General features: G+C 35.1%; 1 protein-coding gene across 4 annotated transcripts in view; it reads left to right on the forward strand.

Moving 5' to 3' along the window:
- The first annotated feature begins 1427 nt into the window (after window positions 1-1427).
- TDRD12 (tudor domain containing 12) overlaps window positions 1428-14897 on the forward strand; it is a 28288-nt gene continuing 14818 nt past the window's right edge. For 3 of the 4 annotated variants that reach the window (XR_014697175.1, XM_084533351.1, XM_084533353.1), the window contains exons 1-13: window positions 1428-1578; window positions 2261-2313; window positions 3140-3301; window positions 3622-3758; window positions 4964-5083; window positions 6522-6577; window positions 7580-7665; window positions 9451-9649; window positions 10153-10229; window positions 11256-11314; window positions 12078-12138; window positions 13699-13803; window positions 14247-14432. Coding sequence is in view for 3 of the 4 variants with exons in the window: in XM_084533351.1 (XP_084389477.1) it covers window positions 2293-2313; window positions 3140-3301; window positions 3622-3758; window positions 4964-5083; window positions 6522-6577; window positions 7580-7665; window positions 9451-9649; window positions 10153-10229; window positions 11256-11314; window positions 12078-12138; window positions 13699-13803; window positions 14247-14432 (1269 nt within the window). In the remaining variant the exon portion in view is untranslated. Of the gene's footprint in view, window positions 1706-2260; window positions 2314-3139; window positions 3302-3621; window positions 3759-4963; window positions 5084-6521; window positions 6578-7579; window positions 7666-9450; window positions 9650-10152; window positions 10230-11255; window positions 11315-12077; window positions 12139-13698; window positions 13804-14246; window positions 14433-14897 lie in introns of all 4 variants that reach the window. The other variant, XM_084533352.1, reaches the window with a different exon arrangement.

The following is a 14897-nucleotide window of genomic DNA, read 5'->3' on the forward strand; positions in this document are numbered from 1 at the left end:
GTTGAATTGGTTTGTAGCATTCATTTCTGTTAGAAAAATATGTACCTATTTATTCTCTTCTTTCTGAACGTGCTCAGATGGTTCTTGGTTGCAGACCCTTGCTGAAACTTCTATACATCTGCTATGTATGGGTTCTATGATGTAGTGTATTATGCTTAATATCTCCTTCACAATACTCTGGCTGATTCTTCTGAACATGAAGACAAGAAAATTAGAAAAACGGAAAGTGGAAGAAGCAAATAAAGTATCCTGTATACTATCTTATATGATTTTTAGCTTTTGGACATTAACACTGGCCACTGTAGTACTATGAATATAAGAGGGAGAAGCATGCCTAGGATCATAGTTGCTGGAGAGCTATCTTGATCATTATTTATTGGTCTGTACCTTGTGGTTCTAACAGGTTTTTGTTGTTTTTGTTTTGCTTTGTTTTGCAGCAGAAGGTGGCTACTAAGAAAATATTTTGTGGAAATAAATGATTCAGCAACTTAAATATAGGTTGGATTCTTAAATAAGTGTTCTACAAACCAGCATGTTCCAATATTTATTCCTATACTAGCCCTATATAATTCAAGTTCTGCTGTGTGTCAGAAGCAGTTACTTCAATATTAAATCTATCTTCTAGGTCAATACTCTGCCTCTCCATCTTCAGATAGGCTGCTGTCACTTTTTTTTTGTCACTAATAAAAGCAGAATGGTCCAGCAGGGGGAGCTTAAAGGCCGAAAAAGAGCTTGAAGGATTTATAAAAAAAAAGGCAACTAAAAGATGCTCTTTTACCTAGAAAATGAAGCTAATCATCAAATAGAAGCATTTATGTTTTAGAATGCACATACTGTAAATATCTTGTATTATTAACTTTAAAATATTGATCATTAAAGCTGTAGTTTCAAAATAATGAGCCCCTCCAAGTATGGGCTGCTGCCCAAGGGGTGGGCTTTACTTTCCAGCTTGACGTTTCATCCGCTTGAGTTGGCACCTTGCATAAAGCTAAATCAGGGCCGAAAAAAACATTAAGCCTGAATGGAAACGGGAGTGTAGGAGAGGAATAATAATAATGTTGCTACTTTGTCACAGAGCTTGATATAAGAATTAAGTAACACTTCTGTAAGGGCCTGGATGTCAGGGGACATTTTGAACAGCTGACTGTGTGGGGATGCATGTATTTTTTATCATTAGTAGAACACCAGAGATGTGTCTGGTGCCATTGTTCCCCAGCTGCCTCCTTTAGACCTTTCAGGCATACACTGCACTTCGGACTCGGGGTCTGGGAAAGCCCACCTGAAGCAGGAGTAGCAGGAAGGCACAGAAAGGCAGGACTCTCCTGTTCACGCCCACTGACACTCCTCTGCCCTCAGCGAGCCGAGGTCGGCCCCGCGCCACCCCCTACCCGCGGCCTTTTCCCGCCTCTAGCCGCAGTACCTCAGCCAGGCGCCACCGCCTCCCCCGGAGCCACCTGAGGGCGGCGCACGCGCACTGGGGGGCCGCGGGCGGCTTCTGGAGGCTTCTGAGGGGTGCGGGCAGCGCGCTGAGGGTTGTGCTCGGGTCTCGTGACTGTGGGGATGGTGGCAGTGGCTCGGGTAAGGCTCGAGTGGAGCTGGTTCTGCCAGCTGAAGAGTACTGCTTTGACTTCTGACTTCTGAGGACTTCTGAGACTTCTGTCTTCTTTCGTTAGCTGCTCATTCGTGGCATGAATTCTTTGAAGCGGTAGGCTAAGCGCTGCTGTGATGAGGGGTGTTGTGATGTGTGAGGCTGTGCTGAAATGGCATACAAAAGATCTGTTCTGCTTCAGTATAAGTGTGCTGTGAAAAATGAGTAAAAATTTCTGTTACATTAAACTTACTGGTGAATGTTGGGATTCGTGTCTTTGTTTTTTTTTTTTTTTTTTTTTTTTAAATGATGTAAGTTTTTGGTGTTTTGCTGTCTATTTGGTCAAGTAGCTAGATTGTAGCAGCCCCAGTCTTCAAGATATTTCTGTTGGCCTTTGGATTTAAGGTAGTGGGCTATGAGACAGGAGAACAAGTATGTTGTGGCATGCTGAAGATGGGTGTGGTCGTATGTGAGTAAATATGGATGGTGAATCTTCATTGGGATTCAACATAGAGCCCCATTAAGAAAGCTGGCTAGAAGTCTTCCATACATGTAAATCAGTTGTCTGTGCTAATGCTGCTTACACAAGTAGCAAAAATATGTAGGCCTACTTTAGAAGTACACTTCTTAGATGTGCTTTAGAATAGTTACATGTCTGTTGCTTTCCTCCAGTAGCGTCAAAGAAGACTGAGTAGCTGGGCAATATGGAAGTCTTTGTACTACAGGTATGATGGAATTTTTAAAAGTTGAAAGGATTGGTGTTTATTTCAGTAAAACTATAGAAGTCAGATTTACAAATAAGATTATGCCTTAATTTCTGTTCAGCAGTCATTTCTTACACATGGTGGGGTCATTGACAGATTATATACATTTTCCCATTCTTTCCACGTGTTTATCTTGGTTTCCTCTCAAAAGAGGTTAGCAGGGATGCAGCAAAAATCTAAAATGGAAGATATCCTGTGTAATCTTAAATTGAACATAGTAATAGGTTTCTAATTAATGCTGCAAGAGATCATGGATTTTTTTTTCCCCAGAATAGCAAGTACACTTATTAGCTGTAAGACTGGTATATAAATGCTTACAAAGGCTGAGTGGAAAGCTGTGGCCCTATTTTAAAGAAACTGGCTGTGTTACACATCTTCTGAGACTGAAGAAAAGCCTGTCAGTGATTTGTTTTTTTTTTTTTCATTTTCTGAAAATTCTGTGAAAGTAAAATGTTTATATATGTGCACTTAAGTCACTATATTTCATTTAACAAACTTTTAAAATGATTTTACCTTTCAGAATGCATACGTCATTAATTGCAGTGCTAAAGAAACAAGTTTAGAAGTCTTTTATTGAACTAACTGTCTGAACGTGAAAGATGTATTATGCCTGTTAACATTCTTTATGCTGAATATCTATTCCTATAATGTAGGGGGCCATGCTGAAGGTTTTAAGATTCCTGTTTACTGCTCAGATGCTCATGAAAATATTCTATCGCTTCTGCAGGGGATAATACTACTTGTTTGTTTGTTTGTTTGTTTGTTTTTTATCTACTGTTTGCACCAGATTGAAGATCCAAGCTGCTTTTGGGTTACTATGAAAGGATGTGGGCCGTACATAGTTGATGAAATAGAGTATAAAAACTTGAATGCAGAAATGAATCAGTTCTATGACAAATCTTGTGAAAATGTGGACGAAGTAAAGCCAGTAACATTAGAAAAAGGCCAGGTAAAGACATTGCTATGTTGTGTGCATAAAAAGAATAAAAAGAGATCTTTTTTTTTTTTTTTTTTGGTTTAGAGGGTGAAGTATCCAAGTGTATTTTTTTTTTTTTAATATTGCTTTGTAGTAGAAAAGGACATCTATGTGGTTTATATCATCTTATATCATCTTGTCTGTAAGCTTTATCACTAAGGAAGCTGCAGTACTTGCAGTTTATAGAGTAAACTGGGGCTGTATTGTAAACACCGTTTTCTTGCCTCTAAGAAAACTGACGGTGATGTTTGTTCCATTTACAAGAACCTGTTGTTTTGATCTTTCTTTTTCAGATGTGTGTGGTTTTCAGTGAAGAACTGAAATGCTGGTGTAGAGCAGTTATTAAATCAATCATGTACTGTGCAGGTCATTATCAAACAGAATGCTTTCTTGTGGATTATGCCAAATACACTATTGTTAAAACAAAGGAGTAAGTGTTTTTTTTTGAGAGTGTCACTGAAACGTATTTTGTTGGCTATCAGTGTTTATTTAATTTAATAGTCACAAGGCTTTGGTTAAAGTGAAGTGTGGGTCTATAAGAAACTGCTAGATGTGTGATGGGCCCTGGTCAGCGTGGATGCAAACCAGTCTTTGTTCTGTTAATTTTTTAAGATGTTTTCTATTCTATCTTTCTTTTCCTTAAGGACTTGAAACTGGAATAGTGTCCGTTTAATATGGTTGAGATTTATGGTTATCAGTTAACGTTACTGAAACACACCTTATTAAGGGATAAATAAATAAAACCACTATGAAACTATAGGTTTCTAAAATCTTAAAATGTGTCTTAAAAAATCTCTTCCAGCTTTCAGACATGTTTAAGGTTCATTTCTTTGGTAAAATATCCAACTTAATGTACAAGGATCTTTACCAAGTGTTTTTGTAGTATTCAACAAAATTAAGAAATCTTATTTAAAATATTTTAGAAAAAATATTTTAAAATCTTAATTTAAATAACATTTTTAAATAGATTGTGCCTGTATCAGTGAGCAACTTTATAATGCCAAGTTTAAAATACTTTCTAATACAATTAAACACATGATATACTGCTTTTTCATTATGAAATAACTTGGAACAAAAATGATAATTATATGGATCTTAAAAGCTTGGTATAGGTGGTGTCCTGCTGGTTACTAAATGTCTCCCATAAAACCATTTATAAGGGGTAATTACATATAGATCAAGGCTCTAATGATAGCTATACAAAGATTTATTATTATTTTTTTTTTAGGGAAATGAGTACAGATGCATGTTAGTATATTTATTAATTTCCTTCTTACTGATTTTAGTCATACCTGGCTTCTCACTCAGAGGTAAGAATTGCCAGATTGTGTATATATAGTGTATGAGGTCTAAATATCATGAAAAGACTTTAAACTGCACTGCAAACCTTTCTGAGATTTCTCTACTAAATGGGAAGTGCAGTCATATTCAGGGCAAATGTGTTTATTAATTGCTCCTTACAGGACCTGTCTTAGATAAATAAATAAAACGGGGGTTCCAGGGAGTTTCACTGTAGGAGCCAGGCTTCTAGAAGAAATGTGTTGTTGCATACAGGATAATGAAAGCACGTGTTTGAAACACCACTGGAAAATAGTCTGCTCTGTAAAATGAGATTATTTCTGCTTTGTTTTTAAGTGTTCGAGTTGCAATGAAAGCATTTATGCAAATCCCATACAGAGCAAAAAAATGTAGATTGCATTGCACAAAGCCAGTGACGTTGCGTGTCAACTTTTGTGAAGATACAGCAAAAATAGTGTAAGTAGAGTTTAATAATTGTATTCTAGTCATAAATTTCTTAGGTATGAAATTTCATCACAATGTTTTGTTTGTTTGTTTGTTTTTCTTCAGAGGATACTGTTTCAATAGGAACATAGGAGATAAGATGTGGAAAACAATTTATTTTTTACAAGAGGAATTCATAAACTTGCTAATGATTTGGGTTTTATTATTCATCTATTTGAAACTTCTGATGTTTATTTAGAAACTAAGAAATTCAGACAAATTTTTGGCAGTTAATGCCCTTCATCTGCAATCCCAGAACTGTGATTCCAGCAAATGAGCTTCTCTACTAATTGATCCGTGTGCGGTTTCTTACAGGTGCTCATCTTATTCCCTACAATCCTGTTTGTGGCCATTAGACATTCTGACTGAACTGAAGTTCTGTTAATGTATAAACATTATAGATAGCTTTGGTTTTCCCCATTATATCTGTCTCCTTGAAATACTTAGGATTCTTGTTGTACTTTCCGTATCATATTTATGCCAGTTTTGAAGGAGTGGAATAAGGTTTTCTCTGGGATGTAGTGGTAAAGAAAAGTGCTTGTATATCCTTACTTTGAGCTCTAGGATGTTATTGTCAAAGACCTGCCAGATCGTGGGGGAATGTGGCATTATAGCAAGTAACCTATCTTGATTTATGTTGTTAAAGAATACTTAAAACTACATGTAGTTTGACTGTTAGGTTTGTTTTTTATACTGTCCTTTGTAAGGAGGAATCAGTATTTTACCTAGATACTCTAACAAAACAAATACTAGTTTAGTAAGGAGGAATCAGTATTTTACCTAGATACTCTAACAAAACAAATACTAGTTTAGTTAGGATGGAAATAGCATACATCTTGAGTGGGCCATCTTTGTGAATTATCAAAAGACCACTAAGTTCTCTACATATATCTACTATATTTTATATTTTTGCAATGCTGTACATTTGATTCTTTTTTTGTATTTGCAATTGCTGAAGATGGTAAAGAACTTAATTTTCTGTTATAGACATTAAAGTCTTTACAATGTTTGTAAAGTGCTTGTTCAAAACTGGTCAATACTTATTTTAAGTAATTAATATGTTCTACAAACGGGTTCCCACTCTATTTCTAGTTAATATGTTTATTTGTTTATTTGTTTTTTTGTTGTTGTTTTTTTTTTTTTTTTCTGCCTTATTTTATGTTGGATATAAGCCATCATACTTTGACAAATCAATATCTAGTAATTTTTAGGCAGTTCATTTTATGAATGAACTGAAACATCAAAACTGAAATTACATTCAAAGATCGTGCTAATGTTTCTGTTAGAGGCAGTTTTTGAGACTTAGCATGAACTGAGAACATTTTTTTTTTTTTTTGAATGTGCCTCACTTTTCAGATTATTGTTTGAAGTTTTGATGCTGTGGGATAATTGGTTGCGTTTATTTTCCTAGGCCAGCCCAAAGATGGGATAATGCTGCTACTCAGTATTTTCAAAGTCTTCTGAAAGGTAAATATGCTGTCAAAATCGTAATTGGCCCTTCTGTTTTGGGAAATAAGTTGTCAGAGAAATGTAGTACTGGAATATATATTTGATTGTACTTCCTTTTTAATTTTCACAGCATTTTAAAGAGAAGGGAGTTAGTCAATTTTTTTTTGGTGTGATTTGACTTAGCCAACAATGTGTGTAGACTTGCATCTTTACCACACTGCATAAATTGTTAAAGTTGACTAGGTGGTTGCCAGCTTGGAATAGTTTCTTTCAAGAGCGTTTATCTTGGAAGAAACTATCTACTGCTCAAAGTAGTTACTTAGTGAAGTAGAAATGCTTGTTTTCCAGTCTGTTGTCCTTTCCCATGTGTGCTGTTTCAGGAGCTCATGCAGTCTTTTTCATATCCAGCATTCTTTTTTGGTGTGAGAGCGCTTGTTGGTGTTGCTAGAAAAGCAGCCCTTTACTGTTCTTGTCTAACCTTGTTTATGTGCCTCTACCTGAAAAACAACCTACCTGCTTATTTGCAAGTACAATACACAGATATTTGAGGAGGAGAGGATGAATTTATAAAAACAGTAGAGTCTTTAGGCTCTTAATTTCCCATACTAATGGAACATGGCACTTTCATGATTTACAGGTTTTCACACATCTAAGTGTAATGCATTATTATACAAAGTAAAGGTCAATAGGAAGCAATAACAACATGGAACTTGATTTCACAAATACGCATAAATATATAAATAATTTCACTGTATGACTAAGTTTAGTTTTGGTGGACAGGTCATGAATGCTTTTCAGTTCTCAATCTTCCTTCAATGACTGAGGACAACTTAATTTTTCGAGCTCTGTTAATGCCTTGTTAGATTATTGTTTCATTTAAAAGTTACAACATTTGTATTAATTTTTCTTCAAAATAATAGGTTGCATTCATTTAATCATTATTTCTGTTTTTGTATAGCTTGAAAAATACTGATAATTTGATACAGGGTTAATATTTCTCCTTCTTACTACTACATTTAGCAACTACACAAATCAAAGCCAAGTTATGTGCTGTAGAGGATAATACATTTGATGTTATTCTTTATGTGACAATAAAAGATGAAAAGGTAAGATACTTTTTTATCTGCAAACCTATTTGTATGCTTTATTATGTAAATAATAACTTTGTAATCAGTTTAGGACTGAAAAGCATTATCTGCAAGTGAGTTTTGTCATTTGCCAGATACAGTAGAAGCTAAATCATTAACTTATTAAAGGTATTGTTTTATGATTGTGTTGATGTAACTCTCTGGAGGTGTTCCAGGAGGCAGAAATTCCATTTTCATTCATGTGTACCTTTATTTTGAAGGTATTGGCAGGTAAGCGAAGTACAAGTTTGTAGCATTGCACAAAGATATCTTGCATAACAAAAAGTACACGTTCTCATAAGAACTGCAAATTTAGGTTATTTCATGCAAATTTCTTTTTGCCCTTTCAAGTTTTTCTTTCATTTTTAGGAACTTCTGATGAAGGTAATTTATTTTATGAATTTATCATTTGCAATTTGGCTTGTTTTAGGTCTAATTACAACTGTTAGAATTACAGGACAGGGTACAAGAAAAATCACAAATGAGGCTCACAGAAAATGAGTGTTGTGTTCCCAAAGCTCTTTTCCTGCTAACTTGGTCTGGTGAAAGGCTGAGCAGCAATGGATACCAGACAGAGTCAATTCTACTCACTGCAAGCTCATTCATCTTTTTCCTCATTGTTCTAATCACATTTATTTCAGCGACATTTTAAAATTTGAAGTAATACATTAAGTTCTTCACAGCTTAAAATAAATATATTTTTTTAAAGAGCAGATAACAAAAATTTTAGGGCTATCAATATTTTATGGAACTTGAATTTAAACAAATTGGTCCAAACAATGTATTAAATGTGTAAGAAATGTGTGAACACTAACATTAGTGTTAAAACCAGAGCACTTTCATTTTTAAGTTGAATTGTTGGAGATAACTTTAAATGAACTAGAATTATCCTGGGTGAGGTGTTGGTTTTCTGTTGTTTTTGTTTGGTTTGGTTGGTTTTTGCTATTCCATTTGATTACCTGGAGCTGTAATGCACAACTGTTTTGGAGGTTGTGACAATGAACTGCACAGTAAACCTGTATGTCTTCAAGAATCTTGTATCTGTTTTCAAGCATTATAATATTTTCTTTGCTTAAAAAAATACTGTCTTTGAGGTTTTTCAAGAAATATTTGATGTTATTTAAGCTGAATTACTCTGCATCCTACAATGAGATGTTCCTTTAAAATTATAAATATACAGGAAGCAACTCAAGTGGACAGCTACGTGAATTATTTACTGCATTTTCACACCTTTTGTGTTATATTTAGAATATTTTGCAACTACTTCATTCAAATGTCATTAAATACCAGTTCATACTTGCTTTGGATGGGGCTTTGAGCAACCTGATACAGTGGAAGGTGTCCTTGCCCATGGCAGGGGGGTTGGAACTAGATGATCTTTAAGGTATGTTCCAAACCAAACCATTCTGTGGTAAGACTGAGTCCTCAAACCTTCAGGGGAAACAATAACTCCACTTGTCAAAATATCTAACTTCTGCCAATAATCTCCTGTAGTTACTGTCAGACTTAAGTAGCTGTAATGTAGTTATGAAATAATTCACTTGCATCTGCTTGGATCACTCCATGTTAAAGGCTGTTAACGCTGTGGCTGTGGTCTTTGCCATAGGCAATAACTTTGAAGGTACATATAAAGTCTAATACCTTCTATCCGTTCAAATCTATCAGCTTAAACATTACCATAGTTTAAAACTTCAGATATACCCTTAAATAGTATGCAATATTGATTCTGGTCGATAAGGATTTTTTTTTAATTTTTTTTTTAAGGTATGCATTAATGATGATCTTGTCTCAAAGAACTTTGCTCGCTTTGTGGAAACTGAAGAGGATACTGGAAGTCCTGCAAAAGATCAAGAGAACCAGATGTCATTAAATGTTGAATATTTTCCAGTAAAAATCATTGATCCTACACGTGCTTTTAGGCCAGTTCTGTCTGAGGAGAAAGTACCAATGAATCTTGAAACAGGTAGGAACCATATATTTCAGAAACAATCAAATAGACAATATGCTAAGTTTCTCTAATTGGATATATTGAACATGAAGCTACTCTAATGTCTCAGTTTGAATCAACAATTGTATCAAATGGTATCCTAACAAAGAGTGCTTATGACTTCACAAACAGTCATCAAATCACCAGATGTAGGAATACTTTTTTTTGTAGCATACAAGACAAGTGAAGGCTGAGAGGTGAGTTCAATGGGCATTTGTTGATCTGTTTAATAGCATTAGATACTGCTGAAATTACTTGTGTAGTGTGTTACTGATGTTCTTGAGTTTGGAGGGTATTATTTGATCAGAGGTACTTGTACAACTGTAGGATTTACTGTAACTTGTCTCAAGGATTCAAATCCTTGAGATTAGCAACTGATAGAAGAAACTAAACAGCAAATCAGTGGCAACTCACTGTAAATAACAATATTAGCTTTTTATGTGTTCAGATAATTTAAAAATTTCTGATTATCTTCTTAGGTCATAGTGTTTCTATTTCTTCTCCTGAAAAGATGTACCAAAGGTCAAGCACAGATGTAAATGAAGGTACCAAATCTGTAAGTATCATATTGTGTCAACGGTGAATTCGATTAAGCATATATGGGACATATAAGGAATACTGTAGTCATCTAGCTGTTTCTTCTATGTAACAGATTTGTGGGACCGTTGTAATTATTGATAGAGCTAAATTGGAGTGGAATGTTGTCCTTTTACTTTAAAATGCAGAACATTAAAAAGAAAAACACATCCTTGGAAAGGTTGTGTCTACTCTTTCACTCTTTTGCTATGGTTTTATGAAGATAATAAGGGTCTACAGTGGGATGTTCAGTTTTCTAAATATAAAAGAAGGTAAACTTTAACGCTGCCCTGAAAACAAAATAGTCCTTATGCTATAGAATGGTTAACATTTGTTGGAGTTTCTTCTTACTCGTTGAGCAGTCTAATGCCAAATAACCTTTATCAGCCACCTCAGTGATGCAGGTTTTTGACCAAGTCAAGCCTGTTGGTTGCTTGTGATAAAAGATGATTGTTAGGAAAACCCTAGTTCAGAACTGAGGATCTTTTGGATAAGTCTGGATATAGTGTCTGCTACAGGTTATTCCATTGAAGATTTTCACTGTTGTTCAATTTACCTTCATGTGCATTCACTTTGTTAGTTTGCAGGAGGGCAACCTGTTTCTGCTTTTTCCTCCAGTCTGATGTGTGCAGGCTTCTCATGATTTATTTATTTATTTTTAAATAAGGTGTTTAAGAACTAAGCAGTGTGTGTTCATACTATTTCAGATCCCCATTTAGGGCTATTGTTTGAGATATGACCATGACCTAATATTTCTTTTTTTTGTGTGGGCAATATTCTTGTTATGTTCTTGAAAGAAAATACTGTTCTGTAAGAAGTAAGTTTGCTTCATTAAAACTGTTGCCTCAATCAGGCAAACATATAATTTGGTACAAAGAGAAACCCAGAATACTTGGAAAATCCTAGAGTTAAGTAAGAAAACTACTTTTACCTTAGTAGGTGGAAGAAATACTTCTCTTGAACAGTATTTTAGTGCAAAGAAATAGTTCTCACCTTTTCTTGATAGATTGTCAAAGTATTTCCGGGTTTGCCTTGCAAGGAAAAGTCAGCTGTTCACACAGACAGGTATGGTGCATTGTGATAAATATTTGAAATAATTATGTAATCGGAGATTTAGGTGGTGATATATGTTCTGAGTTACTATTCTTGAGCACTTAAGAGAAAAAAAAATGCATATGCACACTTCTGGGGAAGAAGGGAGTTTGAAGCTGTTGATATTTATTCAGAGTACAATAAAAATAGTTCCTTCTCAACTATGGTTTGGCAAAAAATATTTGATGGGGAAATATTTTTCTGCACTCTAAACATGTTAAGTTGCTTTATTATATCAATTGTTAGTGTGATCTTATATTTTCAAACTGAATTAAATATGAATTGATTTGTGCTGTGCTTTGATTTACTATGATGCAGATCAGATGACCCATACTTAATATGCCTGAGTTGTTTGTCTTTTAAATTCACTATGTAGCTGACGGAAAGAACTGTTGTTTCATTCCTTGAAACTCTTAAGAAATCTTTCTACAGTGATGTTTGATTATTTTATTTTTTCCTCTGGACTTGAGAAAGCTACTAATTATCTGTTACAAAAATTTGTTTGGGGCTATATGCAGATACTAAAAAGCTAATGCTACCTTCAGTTTTAAAAACTGTTTTCTTTATTTCTGTAATCAAGTTAGAAGGTTTTGCTCCTCAGCATAGATAATGCATTAAAAGTATTTTGAATTGTGAAAAGTGAATTGCTTCTTGAGATTTTAGAAATATTGGTGGTATTTATAAATTGTACTTTACTTTTGCATTTGTTATATTTATTATTTTTCCTTTTTTTCAGGTTCTTGCAGTTCTTAAATTCTGATCCTCTGAAGACTCCTAAAATAGAAGATAACCAATGGGTATTTCAAACATTTAACTTAAATTTACCTTGTTCTATGCAAATGTACTGGATATGCCTGGAAGGTTTTGTTAGTGGAGGGAGAGGACACAGAGGTGGTCTTTTAGAAGGAAGTTAGGGGCTGATGCTTGTTGGCTCCACATCAGGCCCAGTTCAGGCCAAAGCTGAGCCAGTCAGCAAAATTGGTGGCACCCTTATGAACGTATACTTAAGAAAGGGTGGAAGACACCAGAGGAGGAGTAAGGAATGGAAAAAAAGTGAGAAACAATACAGGGAACACCAATATAAGAGCAACAGGAGGTGTTCGGTGCTGGAGCAGGTATTTCTGAAGGGTCTGTAACTAGTGGAGGACCCACACTGTAAAGAAGTGGGATACAAGGAGCAAGGAAGGCAATCTGCTACATTCTGACTGCAGTGCCTGCCTTGTGCTGATAGCTGCTTCAGTGATGCAGCTTAGTCTAATCTGTGTTCACTTAAAAAGGGAGAGGAGCGAAGTTGCATGGAGGGAGAAAGGTGTTTTTCCATCAGTGTGCAAATGTCCTGTTGTTTTTCTTTCTTAATAACCAAAACAGTACTCAAATATTTACATTACTTAGCAACAAATTAAGTTACCTAAAGTTGAGTGTGATTTGTGTGCATCAGTAGTTGGTAACAACCCTGACTGTATTTTAAGATCTCTTGCTCTCCTGCTTCTCCGCCAACCCTATGGAAGGGGAGAGTGAGCAAGTGGCTGTGAGGCCAAGCCACCACAGTGGATTTTACTAGTAATTTTTAATTAATTGTATTTTTGTTGTTGTAGTTGAGCACTAAGTGTGCATCCAGCTTCTAATGCTTTCTTTTGAGTATCTTAATTAGAATAGCTCAGTCAGAAGCTCAGGTTATCGAGACCAACTGCCTGACCCCTTCTGGGATAAACAAAAGTTGGAGTACGTTATTGAGGGCACTATCCAAGTGCATTTCAATCACTGACAGTCATGGAGTATCAAACATCTTGCTAGGAAGCCTGCTGCAGTGTTTGACCACCCTGACTGAAAAAAAAAAAAAAACGAATACCTAGTGTGAACCTCTCCTGGCACAGCTTTGTGCTATTCCTGTGTGTTCTATTATTGGTTACCAGGGAACAGAGATCAGCTGCTCCATCTCCATTTATCCTCAGGAAGTTGTAGAGGGCAGCAAGGTCACATCGTAGCCTTCTTTTCTCCAGACTAGACAAAACAAGTGTCCTCAGCTTCCCATAGAACTTGCCTTCCAGCCCTTTTACCTGCTTTGTTGTTTCTCTTAAGACAGTTGTGTTATGAAGGTCTTTATAAATCATTCATTAAGAAAGAAATACTGAGTATTTGTCTCATGACTGCTCTGTGTAGCTGATCAGTATGTATGAATCGCATTTAAAATGCATTTACAACTTCTTTTTCCTGTTTGTTTGTTTTTTTTTTTTTATCAAAATCTAATTTTTTAAATACAAGAAATGCTCGAGTCATCATAAGTAAACTATTTTAAACTATTTTAAACCCTTTTATTTCGTGTTGCCTTCAATACTATCTTCTACTTACGGTTTCAGAGTTCTCACAGTGTTAGTGAAGAAGGGAACTTTGTCTTTCTTAGCAACAAAATTGAGCCATCTTCAATTCTGGAAAAAGCACCACTTTATGATGATCTGAAAAAGGTAATACTAATATTTGATTTTACGCTGAATTTCTTCTAAGGATGATATGTTTCAGCCTTAAATACTAAATATGTTATTTCAATACCTTGTTTTGATGGAGGAATGTCTAGGATGTTTGTCATGTGATTGAATAAATAAAGAAGCTTTAGAGAGATGCTGACACAGACACCTGTAAGAATTTCTTACAGGCTTCTGTAAGGTTTCTGCAGGTATGTCAACTGTTGTCATAAGTTGAGTGACTTTAATTTCAATGTCATAATTTAACTCACTGACCCCAAGGAATTTGTTTTCATATTGCATGTTAAGAATATTAGTTATGAAGTGGGTCAAAAAAGTTCTTAGGTCACATAGAGTTTTGTCTTTTATTTTTTTTGTCTTTTTTTTTTTGTCAATATGTAAGTACACAGTTTTCACATGGAACTCTTTATTATCTTTTTCTTAAGGAACTTACTCGGGAAAAATTCTTAGGCCCTACCTTCACAGAATCTTACTGTTGGCCACCAGTTGCTCGAGGATGTGATGTAGTTGCCATCTCACATCAAGGAAATGACCCTTTCTTATATATTCCACCAGTTCTTACGTTCTTGCAATTGGGAAGTTGCTACAAAGCCTTGCCAAACAGAAATGGAGTATGTATATATTAGAGTAGTATCAGGTTTTCTGTTCTAAAGTGCAAAATAGAATAATAAATCAAAAAATAGTGGGGGTTTAGAATGTATGTTTCTAATGTGATCTTAGTGTATCTTCGTGATGTTTGCCTGTTTATAGGCCTTTCAATGTAAAGGCTTATGGAGATGGACTGCATGAATATTGGAAGTCTAAAACTTAGTAAGTTATGTCTAATAAGTGCTTAATGTTATAGCACTTTGATTCTTATGAAGGTTCCTTTTAAAGGACTTAGTCTGTTTTTGCTAAATTCAAATTTGTATTAGCTGTTTGAAATGTTGTAACTTGTTTCATAACTTGTATTAGAGCACAGAACTACAGAATTACTGAGTTTGTAAGGGACTTTTAGGTGAAGATTTTAAGTTACTTGGGGTCATACTAGACCATGCTCCTGCTTCTGTTAAATTTCTGGACCTTTTACACTATGT

This window comes from Aythya ferina, assembly GCF_964211825.1.
Source record: "Aythya ferina genome assembly, chromosome: 12".
Taxonomy (NCBI): Eukaryota; Metazoa; Chordata; class Aves; order Anseriformes; family Anatidae; genus Aythya; species Aythya ferina.